The following is a 15,163-nucleotide window of genomic DNA, read 5'->3' on the forward strand; positions in this document are numbered from 1 at the left end:
TGTTGTCAATTATACCATACTGTAACAACACTTATAAAGTGTAGCTTATACCATTAAAGAGTACACTTTTTAAATGTTGCCAATATAAAGTGTAGCTAAAAGTTAAAAACTTAGGCTACACTTTGAAAGCGTCCCCAAAAATATTTTAGGCAACACTTTACAAGCGTTGTCCATAATTAGTGTGGCCGTAGGCCTAAAATGGTGTAGTGCCCCTTGTATTTAAAACATGCATTGGAGCTCCAACTAAATTTAAATTGCACACTGCAGACCAGTTACAAAATTACTTCCAATTAACAAATTACATATTCTCCTTGTAATTCTGTTTGACATCTGGCAAATTTTTTCTTTTTTTTGATTTCCCACCTAGTATTCAAAACCTGCATTGGAACTCCGACTAAATTTGAATTGCGCACTGCAGACCCATTCGGGAGTGGACATCTTGCAAACTTTTATGTATTTGTCAAACCTCAAAGTTGCTCTGACTACATGTATTTTACTTGCATTTATTGATCATATCAAATATACTTTTTAAGGAAAAGTCATGAACAAAAAAAACAGATAGACATTTTCTTCTTCAAATATAAATGTAACAAAAAATAGTGCTTTAGTCAGCCTCTTCGAAATTTCACAATCCGAACTGAACAAGAACTTGAGATGAATACACAGCTAGTTGTATCAGTCAAAAAATCATAACTGAGACCACTCGATCAATATCATCCAATTGAAAATTCGCGCAAAGACATGAATTTTATTCAACACAGGAAGTGTCATTCCTTTGTATTTCCCTTTGGTTTGCTTAGTATAAGCTAGCTTTGTGTTTCTCAATTTTCATCTTTAGTCCATCTTTATCTGCTCCCACAATCTTGTCAACAACCTTCCCTCTCTTCATCAACGCGAACGTTGGCATAGCTTGAACCTCGTATTCCAGAGCTACATCCTGTTTCCAATCGTCCAAGATTCGAGCAATTAGTATCATTGAAAATGATTTAAGATATATGCACTGACGTTATAAATTATTTTTTTTACAACATTGTGACGTTTATTATAGAGGTTTGCTTGTAATTATCTTATAAGTGGACCTGATTGTGTAAATACGTCAATTTATAGAAATTAAACTCAAAAAAAAGAAAAGGATTGTGAAGTTCAAGAAGTCGTACAACTAATTCATCAACATCAATCTTGACAAACTCAACATCTGTATATTTGGAAGCAAAGTCATTGATAATTGGATCCATGTTTTTGCAAGGACCACACCAAGTAGCTGTGAAGTCAATAACAACCTAGTAGATCAAACAGGGCAAATGATTAGTACCATATAATAATTTACAATTTGTTTGTATCTTTCAAAGAACCAAAGTGGTTATCGGTTTCTGCACTTTTATCTAAATACGTAACTATTTATTTATAAGATCAGTTTCAACATTTAAAAATGATTGTCAAGCGTCAGCACTTTAAGCTTATCAGCTATTTACCATTAGCTAATGAAAACAGGCCCTACAATAGGTTAAAATATAGTGATACTGTAAAAATGATTACCAATTTGTTTGTATCTTTCAAATAATCAAAACAGTTACTGGTTTGAGCACTTCTATCCAAATACTTAATTGTTAATTTATAAAATCAATTTCAAACACTTAAAATGATTTTTAGCACTTAAAGCTTATCAGCTATTTACATCAGCTAATCAAAACAGGCTCTACAATTTGTTAAAATAGAGTGATAGTGTGAAAATGATTACGAATTTGCTTATATCTTTCAAAGAATCAAAATAGTTACCAGTTTCAACACTTCTATCTAAATACTTAACTATTTATTTATAAAATCAGTTTCAAACACTTTCAAATGATTTTCAACCCTTAAAAAGCTTATCAACTATTTACCATCAGGTAATCGAAACGGGCTCTACAACATGTTACAATAGAGTGATATATAGTGTAAAATGATCATTACCAATTTGTTTGTATCTTTCAAAGAATCAAAATGGAACTTCCATTTTGTTGAAGAGTGGAAAGCAATGACTTGAGACCCCTTAATTTGTGGTGTGATTGGCTTCTTGTTAAATTCAGGCCATGTTGGGTAGTAATAACCACCCATTTTTCTTCAAGTTATTTTTTTAAAAAAAAAAGATTTTCCCTCTTTTTTAACTTCTAGTTTTTAAGAGGTTATTTTTTATATTTGATATGTTGGAGCTTAGAGTTTTGCAAAGACCCTATTTATAGAGGTTGCTGATGTACAAATTTTTCTTTCTTTAAATGTAAAAATAACTTATAAATGAGTATAGAATATGTTCATTAGGTCGACCATTACATTTTTTTTTAATTTATATAAAAAATTAAAGATTTTGATGCTAAATTGCTTTTTTGTTTAATTGGTAAAGGTCCTTTGGTCCAATATTTCCAATTTAGTGTCATTATCACTTTATTCTAATGTGTTTTAAATGTTATACGCTGACAATATAACATAATATTACGCTATTGAGGTCACCAAGAAGATAACGGCGGGAAGATGTCGAAATTATTTAATTTATTTGGCTGATTTTAACTTGGTACGGAGTATAAAAAAGTTAAGTAGACTTTTGAATCTGTTGTCTTAAACTAAAGATATGTAGACAAACAAATTAAAATAGGAGTATAACTTACTATGATTAAATGATTTAATTAATAATTGATAAAGTAAAAATAGTATATTATTCAAGCAGGGGCGAAGCTAGTAAGGACTTAAGGGGTTTATCTGAACCCTATTTCGTAGAAAATATTGTTGATACATAGTTACAATTATCTTTTATGTAGACATAGTAGATGTTATCTTGTTCAACTTTTTCGTATATTTACTTTTTTATATTTTAAATCTTGTTTCCTTGATAAAAATCATCGTTACATCAGTGTAATTCAAGCACATGAAATGACAGGCATGTATTGACTTTGGGTGAACAGGTAAGTTTTTACTTTTTACCATAATGTCAACCTGGGAAAAAGTTGTTTATTAGTATATACAGCTACTTTATTAGTTATATTCTTCATCTAGTAATTTTATATCTGAAAATAATAGGAACCAATACTTGAAAAAGAACATTATATCTATTAACAATTGTAGTATTATTTTAGAATATTATTATTGGTGACAGAAACAATGTTCTCTAAAGTATTGGTTCATATTATTTTGAAAATAGGAATATGATTACAGGATGAAAAACAGCATAAAGCTTCAATTTTAGTTAAGGGAAAAGCTGGATAGCATTGCATACAAGAAAATGATAGATTCTATTCTTATATATATCATGCAAAATTATGGCCCTAAAAAAGTAAATTCATTGAGTCTGAAACTAAAATCACCAATTAAAATAGCTAAAAAAAATGGAAATTGAGATTTTTATAACTTTCGTTGCGGATCTAGGATTAAAACTCAAACAGGTCTAACCTTCTATGGATTGGTCGTATAAAAATACTGAGTTCAATTACACTTGGTAACTTTAAAGTAAATCTGTCCTTTGCGCCCTTTTGATGCACCCAAACACAAAAGAGAGGTGGATTTACGTCATGTCTTACTAATTCAATATAATTTAATAACTTTTTGTTCAAAATATGTAATTGTTTTTTAAAAGTTCATTTAATAGGTAGAAATAATCTATTATGAACCAAGTAAGTAGTCATGTATGTCCTAAAATTTGAAACCCATCAATTTAAAACCATGAATCCGTCTCTTAACACAAATTAGGATTAGGAATTATTGAGGATCTAAATAAAAAAGAGAATATATCTTTAACGGTTTAACTTTTAGATAAAACGATCTTTATATATATATATATATATATATATAATTGTTTAGAGTTGTCTTGTTAGAATATGTAATTGTACTTGTGCACAAACACAAAAGCATCTAGAAGACATTTTCACTAGAGAATTTTGCAATGAAAATAGTGTGCAATTCAATTACAACTTCATATATATATATATTGCTCATAATTGTGAAGGAACAAATTTTGGTGAAGAGAATATTTCCAATTGAATTATAAAGTGAAGTCTGCCACTTTCTTAACATCTGTTCCATTGTGGTCCTTTAGGTACAACAAAAATATTTAAATATCATGTAAATCATTTATTTAATTGAACCAAAGTTGATGGAATGTGGTTCCTCTTTTTCTTATATTTGAGTTGTGGGTGCTAAGAATAACCCTTCCATCTATGTCGTTTCAAGTTCATCGAAATTAAAGGTTCATGTTGTAAGGACTGAAATAATTTTGGTATCGTGTGAAAGCTACTATATTAATAAATTAAATAACAAAAAAGAAATATACCAAAAGAAATATAATACTATCTTAACATAGTTCGATCAATCAATCTATATATCTAACAGTGAAAAAAAATAATTTACTATATATAAAAGAGAGTTTAAAAAAATCAAAAAAAATAACCCCATAAAATTTACTCAAAATATTCAAATATGTTTTTATAGGTGGTGATGGAAGAAATACCGAGAGCTTTTACCGCTCTTTTAGAATAATCATAATTATATGTCAAAATTGTATAATTATATCCATATATCTAAATCTAATTATATGTGAGTTTTCAAATATGTTTTTATAGATGGTGATGAAGAAATCTAGTGAAAAGTTTTACTTATCTCTTATGTAACAATGTTCCTAATTATTTCTTAAATCACTCTATTATAGTTGTTTTTTATATTCTCCAAAATTGCTTTAACATTCTAGAAAAAGAGATCAATCTAAAAAGGTAAAAAATTAGGTGATGATTTTCTTTTTACATAATATATATACAAATTTCATTTTCTTTATTAAAAGGGAAACTTCTAAAGCGATCCATTTCTCAAGCATATTCTCGTTTTCATTTTAATTCCTTTTGATATTTAGTGGACTTAAAATAAGTCAAATCATAAAGGTGTTACATATAATTTATTGTATTTATTTATCATATCATTTAAAATGGAAAAGTTGCATTTCTCATTTTTGTTGACAAAGTGTCTCTCAGAATGTTGCAGAACAATTTTGTATAAAAAAGTTTTGAACAGCTTTTATATTTATGAGGTTTGAGGAGCTGGGAGGAGTAAGGAATCTGGATTTTCTCATTTCAATTTTTCTATCTTAGTTTTCTTGTTAGTTCATTTAAAAAAGAAGTTTTTTTTTCCTTTTTGGGTTACTCGTTAATCTCAACTTTCCATGTAGCATCTTTAAGACCACAAGATAGATTAAAAAATATTTTGATACATTTTACATATTTTTAGTTTTAGACTACAAAATTTAAAAGTATTTTTTATTTTCTTAAATTACACATTTAATTAAAACCAGACAAATAAATTGAAGCGGATGAAATATGAATTATGAGTTTAGATGAATTCAGTAGTTTTGACTCAATTTTGTTTGTGTTAAAAAATCTGCTAAATATGTAACAATATTAAATTTCGAACCCAATAATGCAAATGATTAGTAAGATTAGTGTTATGTTGAACTAGGGTTGTGTATCGGTTGCTCTGATTCTGTTTTGAAGTTTATCGGTTTAACTTAGCGGTTATTTGTTTGTAGATATGTTAAACCGTTATAGAACCAATAAGATATTGACTTATTGAGTATTGATTTATCGATTGATCGTTATCAGTTCGGTTATCGATTTAACCATTAAGATTTGACACACAAAAAAAATCATTAAAAATCACTTAGAAACAAGGTGACAAATCAAATGACCATGCATATGATCAGTTGACAGATCCCATCTTGCTCAAAGCAAATAGTGACATATTGTAGAATAATCCAGAGTTTGAGACAGTCAGAAATAAAAGTATGAAACTAAACCCTAAGCCTAAAACTTTATATACCGAATGGTACAAATATAATTTATTAATTTACTATTGGATTATCGATCGGTTAACCATTAAGAAAAAACCTCAAACCGGTATTTACAACCAATAACCCGATAATAAAAAATCAAAACTATTATCAAAATCGTTAAATCAATAAGCCATTATCGATAAATCAATAACTTATTTTTGGTTCAAATTACCGATTTTGATTCGATTTTGAACCGTCTGAACTCATAAAGTTCAAATTCTAGATTCGCCTGTGTGACCATAGGATGTTGGATTTGGAAAAAGACATTACAAGAACACAAAACTCAGAATTAATACACTTGTTCAAAACAAGTAAATGTGTAACATTAGTGCTTTAATCAGCCTCTTGAATGTGAAGTTTACAATAATGTGCTAAGTTCTTTCAATAAAAATGTGATAAAGATATGAAGTTTTATTCTACAGGGGAAGTGTCATTCCAGCAAACTCTGCTTAAAACATTGTTGCACACTTTGGTTTACACTTCGGTAACTTTAAGGTAAATTTGTCCCTTGCGCCTTGATGATGCACCCCAACACAACCAAGGGTGGATCTACGTTGTATCTTACTAATTCGACATAATTCAATAACTTCTATTCAAAATATGTAATTGTGTTTTAAAAGTTCCCTTAATAGGTAGAAATAATCTATTGTGAACTTAATAATTATTATGCATGTTCTAAAATTTGAAACTCATAAATTTAAAATCTTGAATCCGCCTTTTAACGCTAGCTAGGAATTATTGAGGGCCTAAATAAATAAAAGAATATCTTTAACGGTTTAAACTTTCAGATAAAACAAATTCATAGAATTATATATATAAATTGTTTAAAGTTGTCTTGTTAGAATATGTAATTGTACTTGTGCACAAACACAAAAGCATCTAGAAGACATTTTCACTAGAGAATTTTGCAATGAAAATAGTGTGCAATTCAATTACAACTTCATACATATATATATATATATATATATATATATATATAGGGGTGTACATGGCCGGGTTGGTTCGGGTTTTTCAAATATCAAACCAAACCATTTGTGTCGGATTTTTAAATTTATAAACCAAACCAAACCAAACCAATAAAACTCAAGTTTTTCAACCTTGGGTTTTTTCGGGTTTTTCCAGTAAAGTATTCATACAAACATATAATTTACTAGTACTTCAAATATTTCTTTAGTCCTACCAAAATACAACTATCTAAGATGTTTCTTAAAAATATAACACAATATGATATGATTAATGACACTAAAATATCCAACAAAAATAATAATAATGAAATCGCGTAAAACAAATATTGCAAATTAACAGGTCATAATGAAAATGATCATAATTTAAAAATACTAAATCATGTTAAAATTAAGTTTAATAAGTATTAGTTACATGACTAAATATTAAAGGAAATTAAAATCAGATTATGTATTTTAATGGTCTAAACCAATGTAAAACTAAAGAACAAATATTCAATATTATTGTCATTCTTAGTGTTGAATTGGTATTCTTTTTGCATTAATATTAATTTGATTTTGATTTAAGCTTTATTATAATTACCAACATCTGTGGACTATAATCTTTATTGGCTCATTCATAATTCTAAGTTTCAAACTTGAAATAATATATTAAAAGATAAAAACTATGAAAAAGTATAAGAAATATTTAAAAATTATATCAAAGTAAATATTTTTATGTATAAAATAAAATTTTAAAATTATATATATAATGTCGGGTTGGTTTTTTTTAGTTAAAACCAACCCAACCCAAATATAGTCGGGTTTTTTTTTTCAAAACCAAATCAAGTCAAATCAAACCACTAGTCGGGTTTTTTTTTCGGGTTGACTCAATTTGCGGTTTGGTTCGGTTTTTGGTTCGATTTTGTCCACCCCTATAGATATATATGAACTCATAATTGCCAAGGAACAAATTTTGGTGAAGAGAATATTTCCAATTGAATTATAAAGCTCAGTCTGCCACTTTCTTAACATCTGTTCCATTGTGGTCCTTTAGGTACAACAAAAATATTTGTCATGAAAAATATTTTTATTATGAAAAATATCATTTAATTAATTGACCAAAGTTGAGGGAATGTGGTTCCTCTTTTTCTTATATTTGAGTTGTGGGTGCTAAGAATAACTCTTCCATCTATGTCGTTTCAAGTTCATCCAAATTAAAGATTCATGTCGTAAAGACCGAAATAATTTTGGTTTCAAGCGGAAGCTAGTATATTAATAAATTAAATAACAAAAAAGAAATATATCAAAAGAAACATAATACAATCTTAACATAGTTTGATCAATCGATCTATATATCTAACAGAGAAAAAAAATAATTTACTATATATAAAAGAGAGTTTAAAAAGATAAAAAAAATAACCGCATAAAATTTACTCAAATAGGTGTATGATGGAAGAAATACTGAGAACTTTTACCGCTCTTTTAGAATAATCGTAATTATATGTCAAAATTGTATAATTATATCTAAATCTAATTTTATGTGAGTTTTCAAATAAGTTCTTATAGATGGTGATGGAGGACTCTTAGTGAAAAGTTTTATTCACCTCTTTCGTAACAATGTTCCTAATTATTTCTTAAATCACTCTATAGTTGTTTTTTATATTCTCCAGAATTGCTTTAAAATTCTAGAAAAAGAGATCAATCTAAAAAAGTAAAAAATTAGGTGATGCTTTTTTTTTTTTACATATTTTACAATTTTCATTTTCTTTATTAAAAGGGAAACTTCTAAAGCTGCATTTCTCAAGGATATTCTTGTTTTCATTTTAATTCCTTTTGATATCTAGCGGACTTAAAATAAGTCAAATCATAAAGGTGTTACATGTAATTTATTGTATTTATTTATCATATCATTTAAAATGGAAAAGTTGCATTTCTCATTTTTGTTGACAAAGTGTATCTCAGAATGTTGCACAACAATATTGTATAAAAAAAAGTCTTGAACACAACAGCGTAGCCACAGCCACTCAAGTGTCCAGGACATCCTTCGTCGGAAAATTACATTGTATGTATATGTCAAATTTTACATTTAAAAGGATATATTAAAGTTGGACACCATTGATAAAAGTTATGCCTCTAATGCAATGGTAATGAGGGTCCATTTGAATTAAGGAATTTCGGGTTCGAACCCCAAATATCACAAGAGGAATCAGGATTTTCTCATTTCAATTTTTCTATCTTAGTTTTCTTATCAGTTCATTTAAAAAAGAATGTTTTTTTTCTTTTTTTGGTAACTCGTTAATCTCAACTTTCCATGTAGCATCTTTAAGACCACAAGATAGATTAAAAATCATTTTGATACATTTTACATATTTTGGTTTTAGACTACATAATTTATAAGTGTTTTTTACTTCCTTAAATTACACATCTAATTAAATGCAGACAAATAAATTGAAGCGGATAAAGTATGAATAATGAGTTTAGATGAATTCAGTAGTTTTGACTCAAAATTTATTTTTGTGTTAAAAAATCTGCTAAACATGTAACAATATTAAATTTCGAACCCAATAATGCAAATGATTAGTAAGATTAGTGTTATGTTGAACTAGGGTTGCGTATCGATTGCTCCGGTTCAGTTTTGAAGTTTATGGGTTTGACTTAGTGGTTATTTGTTTGTAGATATGTTAAACCGTTATAGAACCAATAAGATATTGCTTATTGGTTATCGGTTCATCGATTATTTATCGGTTTAACCATTAAGATTTGACACACAAAAAAATCATGTAAAATCACTTAGAAACAAAGTGACAAACCAAATGAACCATACATATGATCAGTTGACAGATTACATCTTGCTCAAAAGCAAACACTGGCATATTGTAGAATAACCCAGAATTTGAGACAGTTTGAAATAAAAGGATGAAACTAAACCCTAAGTCTAAAACTTTATATACTGAATGGTATAAATATAATTTATTAATTTACTATTGGATTATCGATCGGTTAACCATTAAGAAAAAACCTCAAATCGGTAATTACAACCAATAACCTGATAATAAAAAAATCAAAACCGTTATCAAAATCGCTAAATCAATAATCCATTATCGATAAACCAATAACTTCTTTTTGGTTCGAATTATCAATTTTGATTCAATTTTGAACCGTCTGAACTCATAAAGTTTAAATTCTAGTTTCGCCTGTATGACTATAGGATGTTGGATTTGGAAAAAGACATTATAAGAACACAAAACTCAGAATTAATACACTTGTTCAAACCAAGTAAATGTGTAACATTATTGCTTTAATCAGCCTCTTGAATGTGAAGTTTACAATAATGTTCTAAGTTCTTTCAATCAAAATGTGATAAAGATATGAAGTTTTATTCTACAGGGGAAGCGTCATTCCAGCAAACTCTGCTTAAAACATTTGTTGCACACTTTGGTTTAATTTATAGCTCTGTGTTTTTCAATTTTCATCTTTAGTCCATCTTTATCTGCTCCCACAATCTTGTCAACAACCTTCCCTTTCCTCATCAACACAAACGTTGGCATCGATTGAACCCCATATTCCTGAGCTACATCCTGTATACAATTCAACGAAGACTTGAGACGTTAGACGGTATGATATTGATTTCTAATATGGTCGATCACTCAACTAATAGTTATTATCTCAGAAAGTCACATCCTATATACAATTCAACAAAGATTTGAGATGTTAGACGAGTATGATATTGATTTCTAAGATGGTTGATCACTCAACTAATAGTTATTATCACTCAACTAATAGTTATTATCTCAGAAAGAAAAAAAAGTGACTTTCTGAGATAATAACTATTAGTTGAGTGGTCATATGAGAAATCAACTCGACGAGTATATAGGAAATAGAAAAGGATTGTGATGTTAAGAGTTCATACATTCAATTCATCAACATCAATCTTGACAAACTCAACATCTGTATATTTAGCAGCAAAGTCATTAAGAACTGGTTCCATATATTTGCAAGGACCACACCATGTAGCTGTGAAGTCAATAACAACCTAGAAACAACATAGCAAAAGAACCCAATGATTAGAGTACCCTTTAATGTACAATGAGTATAACTTTTATATACTAATAGTTTAAAATATATGTTTACATTATTTAGATGTGAAATAAGACAAGCCACTTGCTATAACATGCTGAAATAGAATGATAACATAAGCCTTTTTTAACACAATTTGTATATATTAGTTAAAGGAGTTTAGTTATTTACACCTTCAATGTGGAGAATTTTACACCATCAGATCACCTAAAGGAAATCTACAAGTAAGTTTCCTTATAATGCGGGGTTTGTAATCTTGCTACAACAGGTAAAGGTGATCTGATGGGGTAAAAATTTCTTATACTGACGATATAGATAACTTAAAGTCTAAGTTAAAAACCATACACAATATCATTAGAGAATTAGTTTTTGTGCAAAATGGTTACCAATTTGTTTGTATCTTTCAAAGAATCAAAATGGAGCTTCCATTTTGTTGAAGAGTGGAAAGCAATGACTTGAGATCTCTTGAATTGTGGTGTATTTGGCATATTATGAGCTTCATGCAAAGTAGTTGAGTAGTTAGCACCCATTTTTTTCTTTAGTTATTTTTGGAGTAAAAGGTTTTTGCTCTTCAACTTATGGTTTTTGATGGATTTTCTTTGGCTTGATGTTGGAATTCAGAGTTTTGTTTGGACCCCTTTTATATTGGTAGCTGTACTAAACTGTGTTGCTTTTTCAAATGTAAAAACAACAGAATATGTTCCTCAATTATGTAGACCATTATATTATACAAAGAGAGATTTGATGCTATTCTGCTTTGGCTTTTGGTATTGGTGGTTTGGTCCAATACTTCTAATGCAGGGTAATTTATTGTTAGGACCGAAATAATTAGTTGTGATGCGGAAGCTAGCAAAGCAGACCTCGAAAAATCATGAGTAAGAAGACAAATGAGAAATATACTAAAACACACATATTTAACGTGGTTCAGTCAATCAACCTACGTCCACAAGAGGAGATGATCAATTCACTATATAAATATGAGAGTACAAACTATCGAGAGAAGTAACCTCACACAATTCACTTGGAATAAAAAGAGGTTCACACAAGTGATAACTTGTGTTCCACAAATTCTCCCCTAAACAAAACTCTCAAAACCCGTAGGACTACATTGTGAATATTGTTGATTAAGTTAGAAGAAACGAGTCTCTATTTATAGAGTCCTAAACGATTTCCTACAAGAAAAGGACTTGCAAAGTATTAAGACTTTATGTTTTCCTTTTAGAAAAAAGAAAAACCTATTTATGGTTAAAAAAAACTCAGGGAAAATACCCGACATTTATGACATCATCAAATGTTTTGCAGGGGTCTTGAGAGGCTTGGGAGTGGTTTGGATCATTGGTTGGATTTTAGTTCATTTGAAAATTTTGAGTTGACCACGATAAATATTTGGTCAAAACGATCTTGAATTGGTGATTTAACGATTCCAATAGGTTTGAAACACATTCTATTATTAATTTGCTTATTTGGTTTCGAAAATTTGATGTTTTGACATTGTTTCAGTAAATGGTACCACCTCAAGAAACCAATCTCCAAATTGTGTTTTGATTGAACTATATATTAGATGTGTATCGTGATTTCAGAACAATAGCAAAAAGAATCCATAAATTTAAAATTCAGAATCCGTCAGTTAAGACAAGCTAAGAAATATTGAAGACCTAAATAAATAAAAGAATGCATTTTTAACAATTTAAACGGTTAGATATAAAGTGATTCATATCATTCAATATATAATATATATTTTCATAATTAGAAGTTCAGATTTTAGACTCAATATTTTCATGCATGAGAAAAAGATTAATAGTATATGATAAATGAATCCAGTGGGTGAATTTTAAAGTTGTCTTGTTAGAATATGTAATTGTACTTGTGCACAAAACACAAAAGCATCTAGAAGACATTCATGAGAGAATTTTGCAATGAAAATAGTGTGCAATAAAGTGTCAAAGAACAATTTTTGGTGAAGAGAATCCATTGAATAAAGTGAAAAATATACTTACAATGAAAAATATTATGTAAATCATTTTTTAATTAGTAGTATTTAATTGAATTTAAAGTTGATGGAATGTGGTCTCTCTTTTTCCTCTATTTGATTTGTGGGTGCTAAGGAATAACCCCTTCATCTTTGTTGTTTAAAGTTCATCCAAATTAAAGGTTTAGGTAGGAAGGACTGAAATAATCAGGTGTCATGTGGAAGCTAGTGCAATCATTAAAGGATGATAAATTAGATATCAAAAGAGACACAATACTTTAACGTGATTTGGTCAATCAACATATATCAATAAGAGGATATGAGAAATCTACTATATAAAAGAGAGCACAAAATATCAAAAGAAATAACCTTACGAAATTCACTCGAAATAAAAGAGGTTCACACAAATGGCAGCGTACACTTTTGTCTTGCAAATTCTCTTCCTAAATAAAACTCTCAAAGCCCGTATGACTACATGTCGTTGACACTGTTAGTACATTTCTTTCTAATCCTAGAAAGGAAATTGGGATGCAGTAAAATGGATACTAAAATATTTGAAGGGTACGACGGACTTAATAATCTTTTCACGTATCTTTTCACGTGGCATCTTTAAGACCACCAAATTAAATTACATTTTGGTACATCCACATATATTTAATTTTTCTTAAATTTCATGTCGAAACAAAACAAAATAAATAAATTGAAGCGGATGGAGTATGTGTTACAAGTTTAGGTGAATTCAATAGCTTTAGCTCAATCCTTATTTTCTTAAATTTCATGTCAAAACAAAACAAAATAAATAAATTGATACGGATGGAGTATGTGTTACAAGTTTAGGTGAATTCAATAGTTTTAGCTCAATCCTTGTTTGTGTGTTAAGCAAACTACTAAACATGAAAAAAAAATTGAAGCCAGTAATGCAAATGGTTAGTAAGTTTAGTGGTATTTCAAAATCATAAATTTCAAATTCTAGATTCGCGCCTGTATAACTATATGATGTTGGATTTGGAAAAAGACATTATAAGTACACAAGACATAGAATTAATACACTTGGTCAAACCAAGTAAATGTGAAGCATTAGTGCTTTAATCAGCCTCTTTAATGAAGTTTACAATAATAAGTGAGCAAGAACCATAGATGAGTTATATAAGCTAAGTTATTTCAATCAAAATGTGATAAAAGATATGAATTTTTATTCTACAACTCTGCTCAAACATTTGTTGCACACTTTGGTTTAATTTGCTTATGTAACACCCCGAATCCGAAAATAGAGATTTCAGATTTCTGGTGTTACAGGTGGCACTCACGGACTGTAGATGGATTCACGGTCCGTCCTGCAGGTCCGTGGTTCGTGACAGAAAACTTCCCCAGAACTCAGTCAGAAAATTTGGCTAAGTGTTGACCCAAGGACGAACTTACGGTCCGTAGGTCAGGTCACGGACCGTAGTTCATGTCCGTGGATCGATGCCCCAAAATCCCAGATTCAATCCCGATTGATGGTTGACCAGCACAGACCGTGAATCGATCCACAGTCCGTAGGTCTGACCGTAGGTGAGGATTAACAGCCAGTTAGCTGAAAATTGTTGATGGATCAACTTCAGATGGTCATAAATTTTAGCACAAAAATAATTGTGTGTCCCATAACCTATGACATGATAGATAATTGAATTATCTTTCCAACGCCACTGAGTTTGCTAAATTCCAACCTCCGAGTAAAAAGTTATGCTCGTTTTAGTGAAGCCCTGTCGGGCAGACTCGACCTACGGACCCAATCGACGGACCATAGATTGAGTGACGGACCGTAGGTCCATTCCGTCAGTCACTCCGACAGTAGTTAAGTCAGGAGTCTTTTGGTCTTTTCCTATTTCATTTAACCCCCTAAGATACGTCGTTTAGACCCTAAATCATGATGTTTTAATCAGTTTAAACCTAGAAACATAACTAGAACTTACCTAAGTCAAATTCATTAATCAAAACTTAGAAAATTAAAATCAAGAGAGGAGAAAAAGGTCAAGAACACTAGTTCAAGAACGCAGCAAGGTTCCATCAGTTTCAGCCCCGAAATCCAAAGATTTCTTCGTGGAATTCGTCACCAGGTATGTGGGATTTCACTAGTGGGTTCCTTTCGCCCATTAGGTCCCTAGAATTCAGTCAGATTCTTGATTCCATGATTATGAACAAACCTAGGGTTTCTAGAATTACAGCAGATGTCACGCCCCGAGCCTACACCCTGGGCGGGACCGGCACTCGGAGACCATTGCTGGCCCCAAGCGAACCCTTGGCTTGGCTTTCTTAACTCAGCGAAAACCTAACTCAACAGCATATCTCAATGCA

General features: G+C 30.0%; 2 protein-coding genes across 6 annotated transcripts in view; both read right to left on the reverse strand.

Moving 5' to 3' along the window:
* Positions 1 to 780: 780 nt before the first annotated feature.
* On the reverse strand, positions 781 to 2,189 carry LOC125867359 (thioredoxin H2-like). Its single transcript, XM_049547827.1, has 3 exons — positions 1,951 to 2,189; positions 1,158 to 1,280; positions 781 to 937 (listed from the first exon to the last, which is right to left on the reverse strand). The coding sequence occupies exons 1-3, from the start codon at positions 2,092 to 2,094 to the stop codon at positions 797 to 799; spliced, it is 408 nt and encodes a 135-aa protein (XP_049403784.1). The 5' UTR covers positions 2,095 to 2,189; the 3' UTR covers positions 781 to 796.
* Positions 2,190 to 10,031: 7,842 nt separating this feature from the next.
* The window catches only part of LOC125867357 (thioredoxin H2-like), a 27,220-nt gene continuing 22,088 nt past the window's right edge, over positions 10,032 to 15,163 (reverse strand). Inside the window, exons 1-3 of one of the 5 annotated variants that reach the window (XM_049547826.1) lie at positions 11,247 to 11,390; positions 10,694 to 10,816; positions 10,032 to 10,361 (exon numbers count right to left, since the gene is read on the reverse strand). In XM_049547826.1, the coding sequence (XP_049403783.1) occupies positions 10,224 to 10,361; positions 10,694 to 10,816; positions 11,247 to 11,390 (405 nt within the window). In that variant the 3' untranslated portion in view covers positions 10,032 to 10,223. Of the gene's footprint in view, positions 10,362 to 10,693; positions 10,817 to 11,246; positions 11,391 to 15,163 lie in introns of those variants that run through there. The other 4 variants (XM_049547824.1, XM_049547825.1, XM_049547823.1 and 1 more) reach the window with 4 other exon arrangements.

Source organism: Solanum stenotomum, chromosome 6 (genome assembly GCF_019186545.1).
Source record: "Solanum stenotomum isolate F172 chromosome 6, ASM1918654v1, whole genome shotgun sequence".
NCBI classification, from domain to species: domain Eukaryota; kingdom Viridiplantae; phylum Streptophyta; class Magnoliopsida; order Solanales; family Solanaceae; genus Solanum; species Solanum stenotomum.

Coding starts and splice junctions, on each gene's coding strand:
- LOC125867359 (XM_049547827.1), bottom strand. CDS start 2,094: ATGGGTGGTTATTACTACCCAACATGGCCTGAATTTAACAAGAAGCCA. Junction 1,281..1,950: donor TGAAAGATACAAACAAATTG/GTAATGATCATT, acceptor TTGATCTACTAG/GTTGTTATTGACTTCACAGC. Junction 938..1,157: donor TTGATGTTGATGAATTAGTT/GTACGACTTCTT, acceptor GATTGGAAACAG/GATGTAGCTCTGGAATACGA.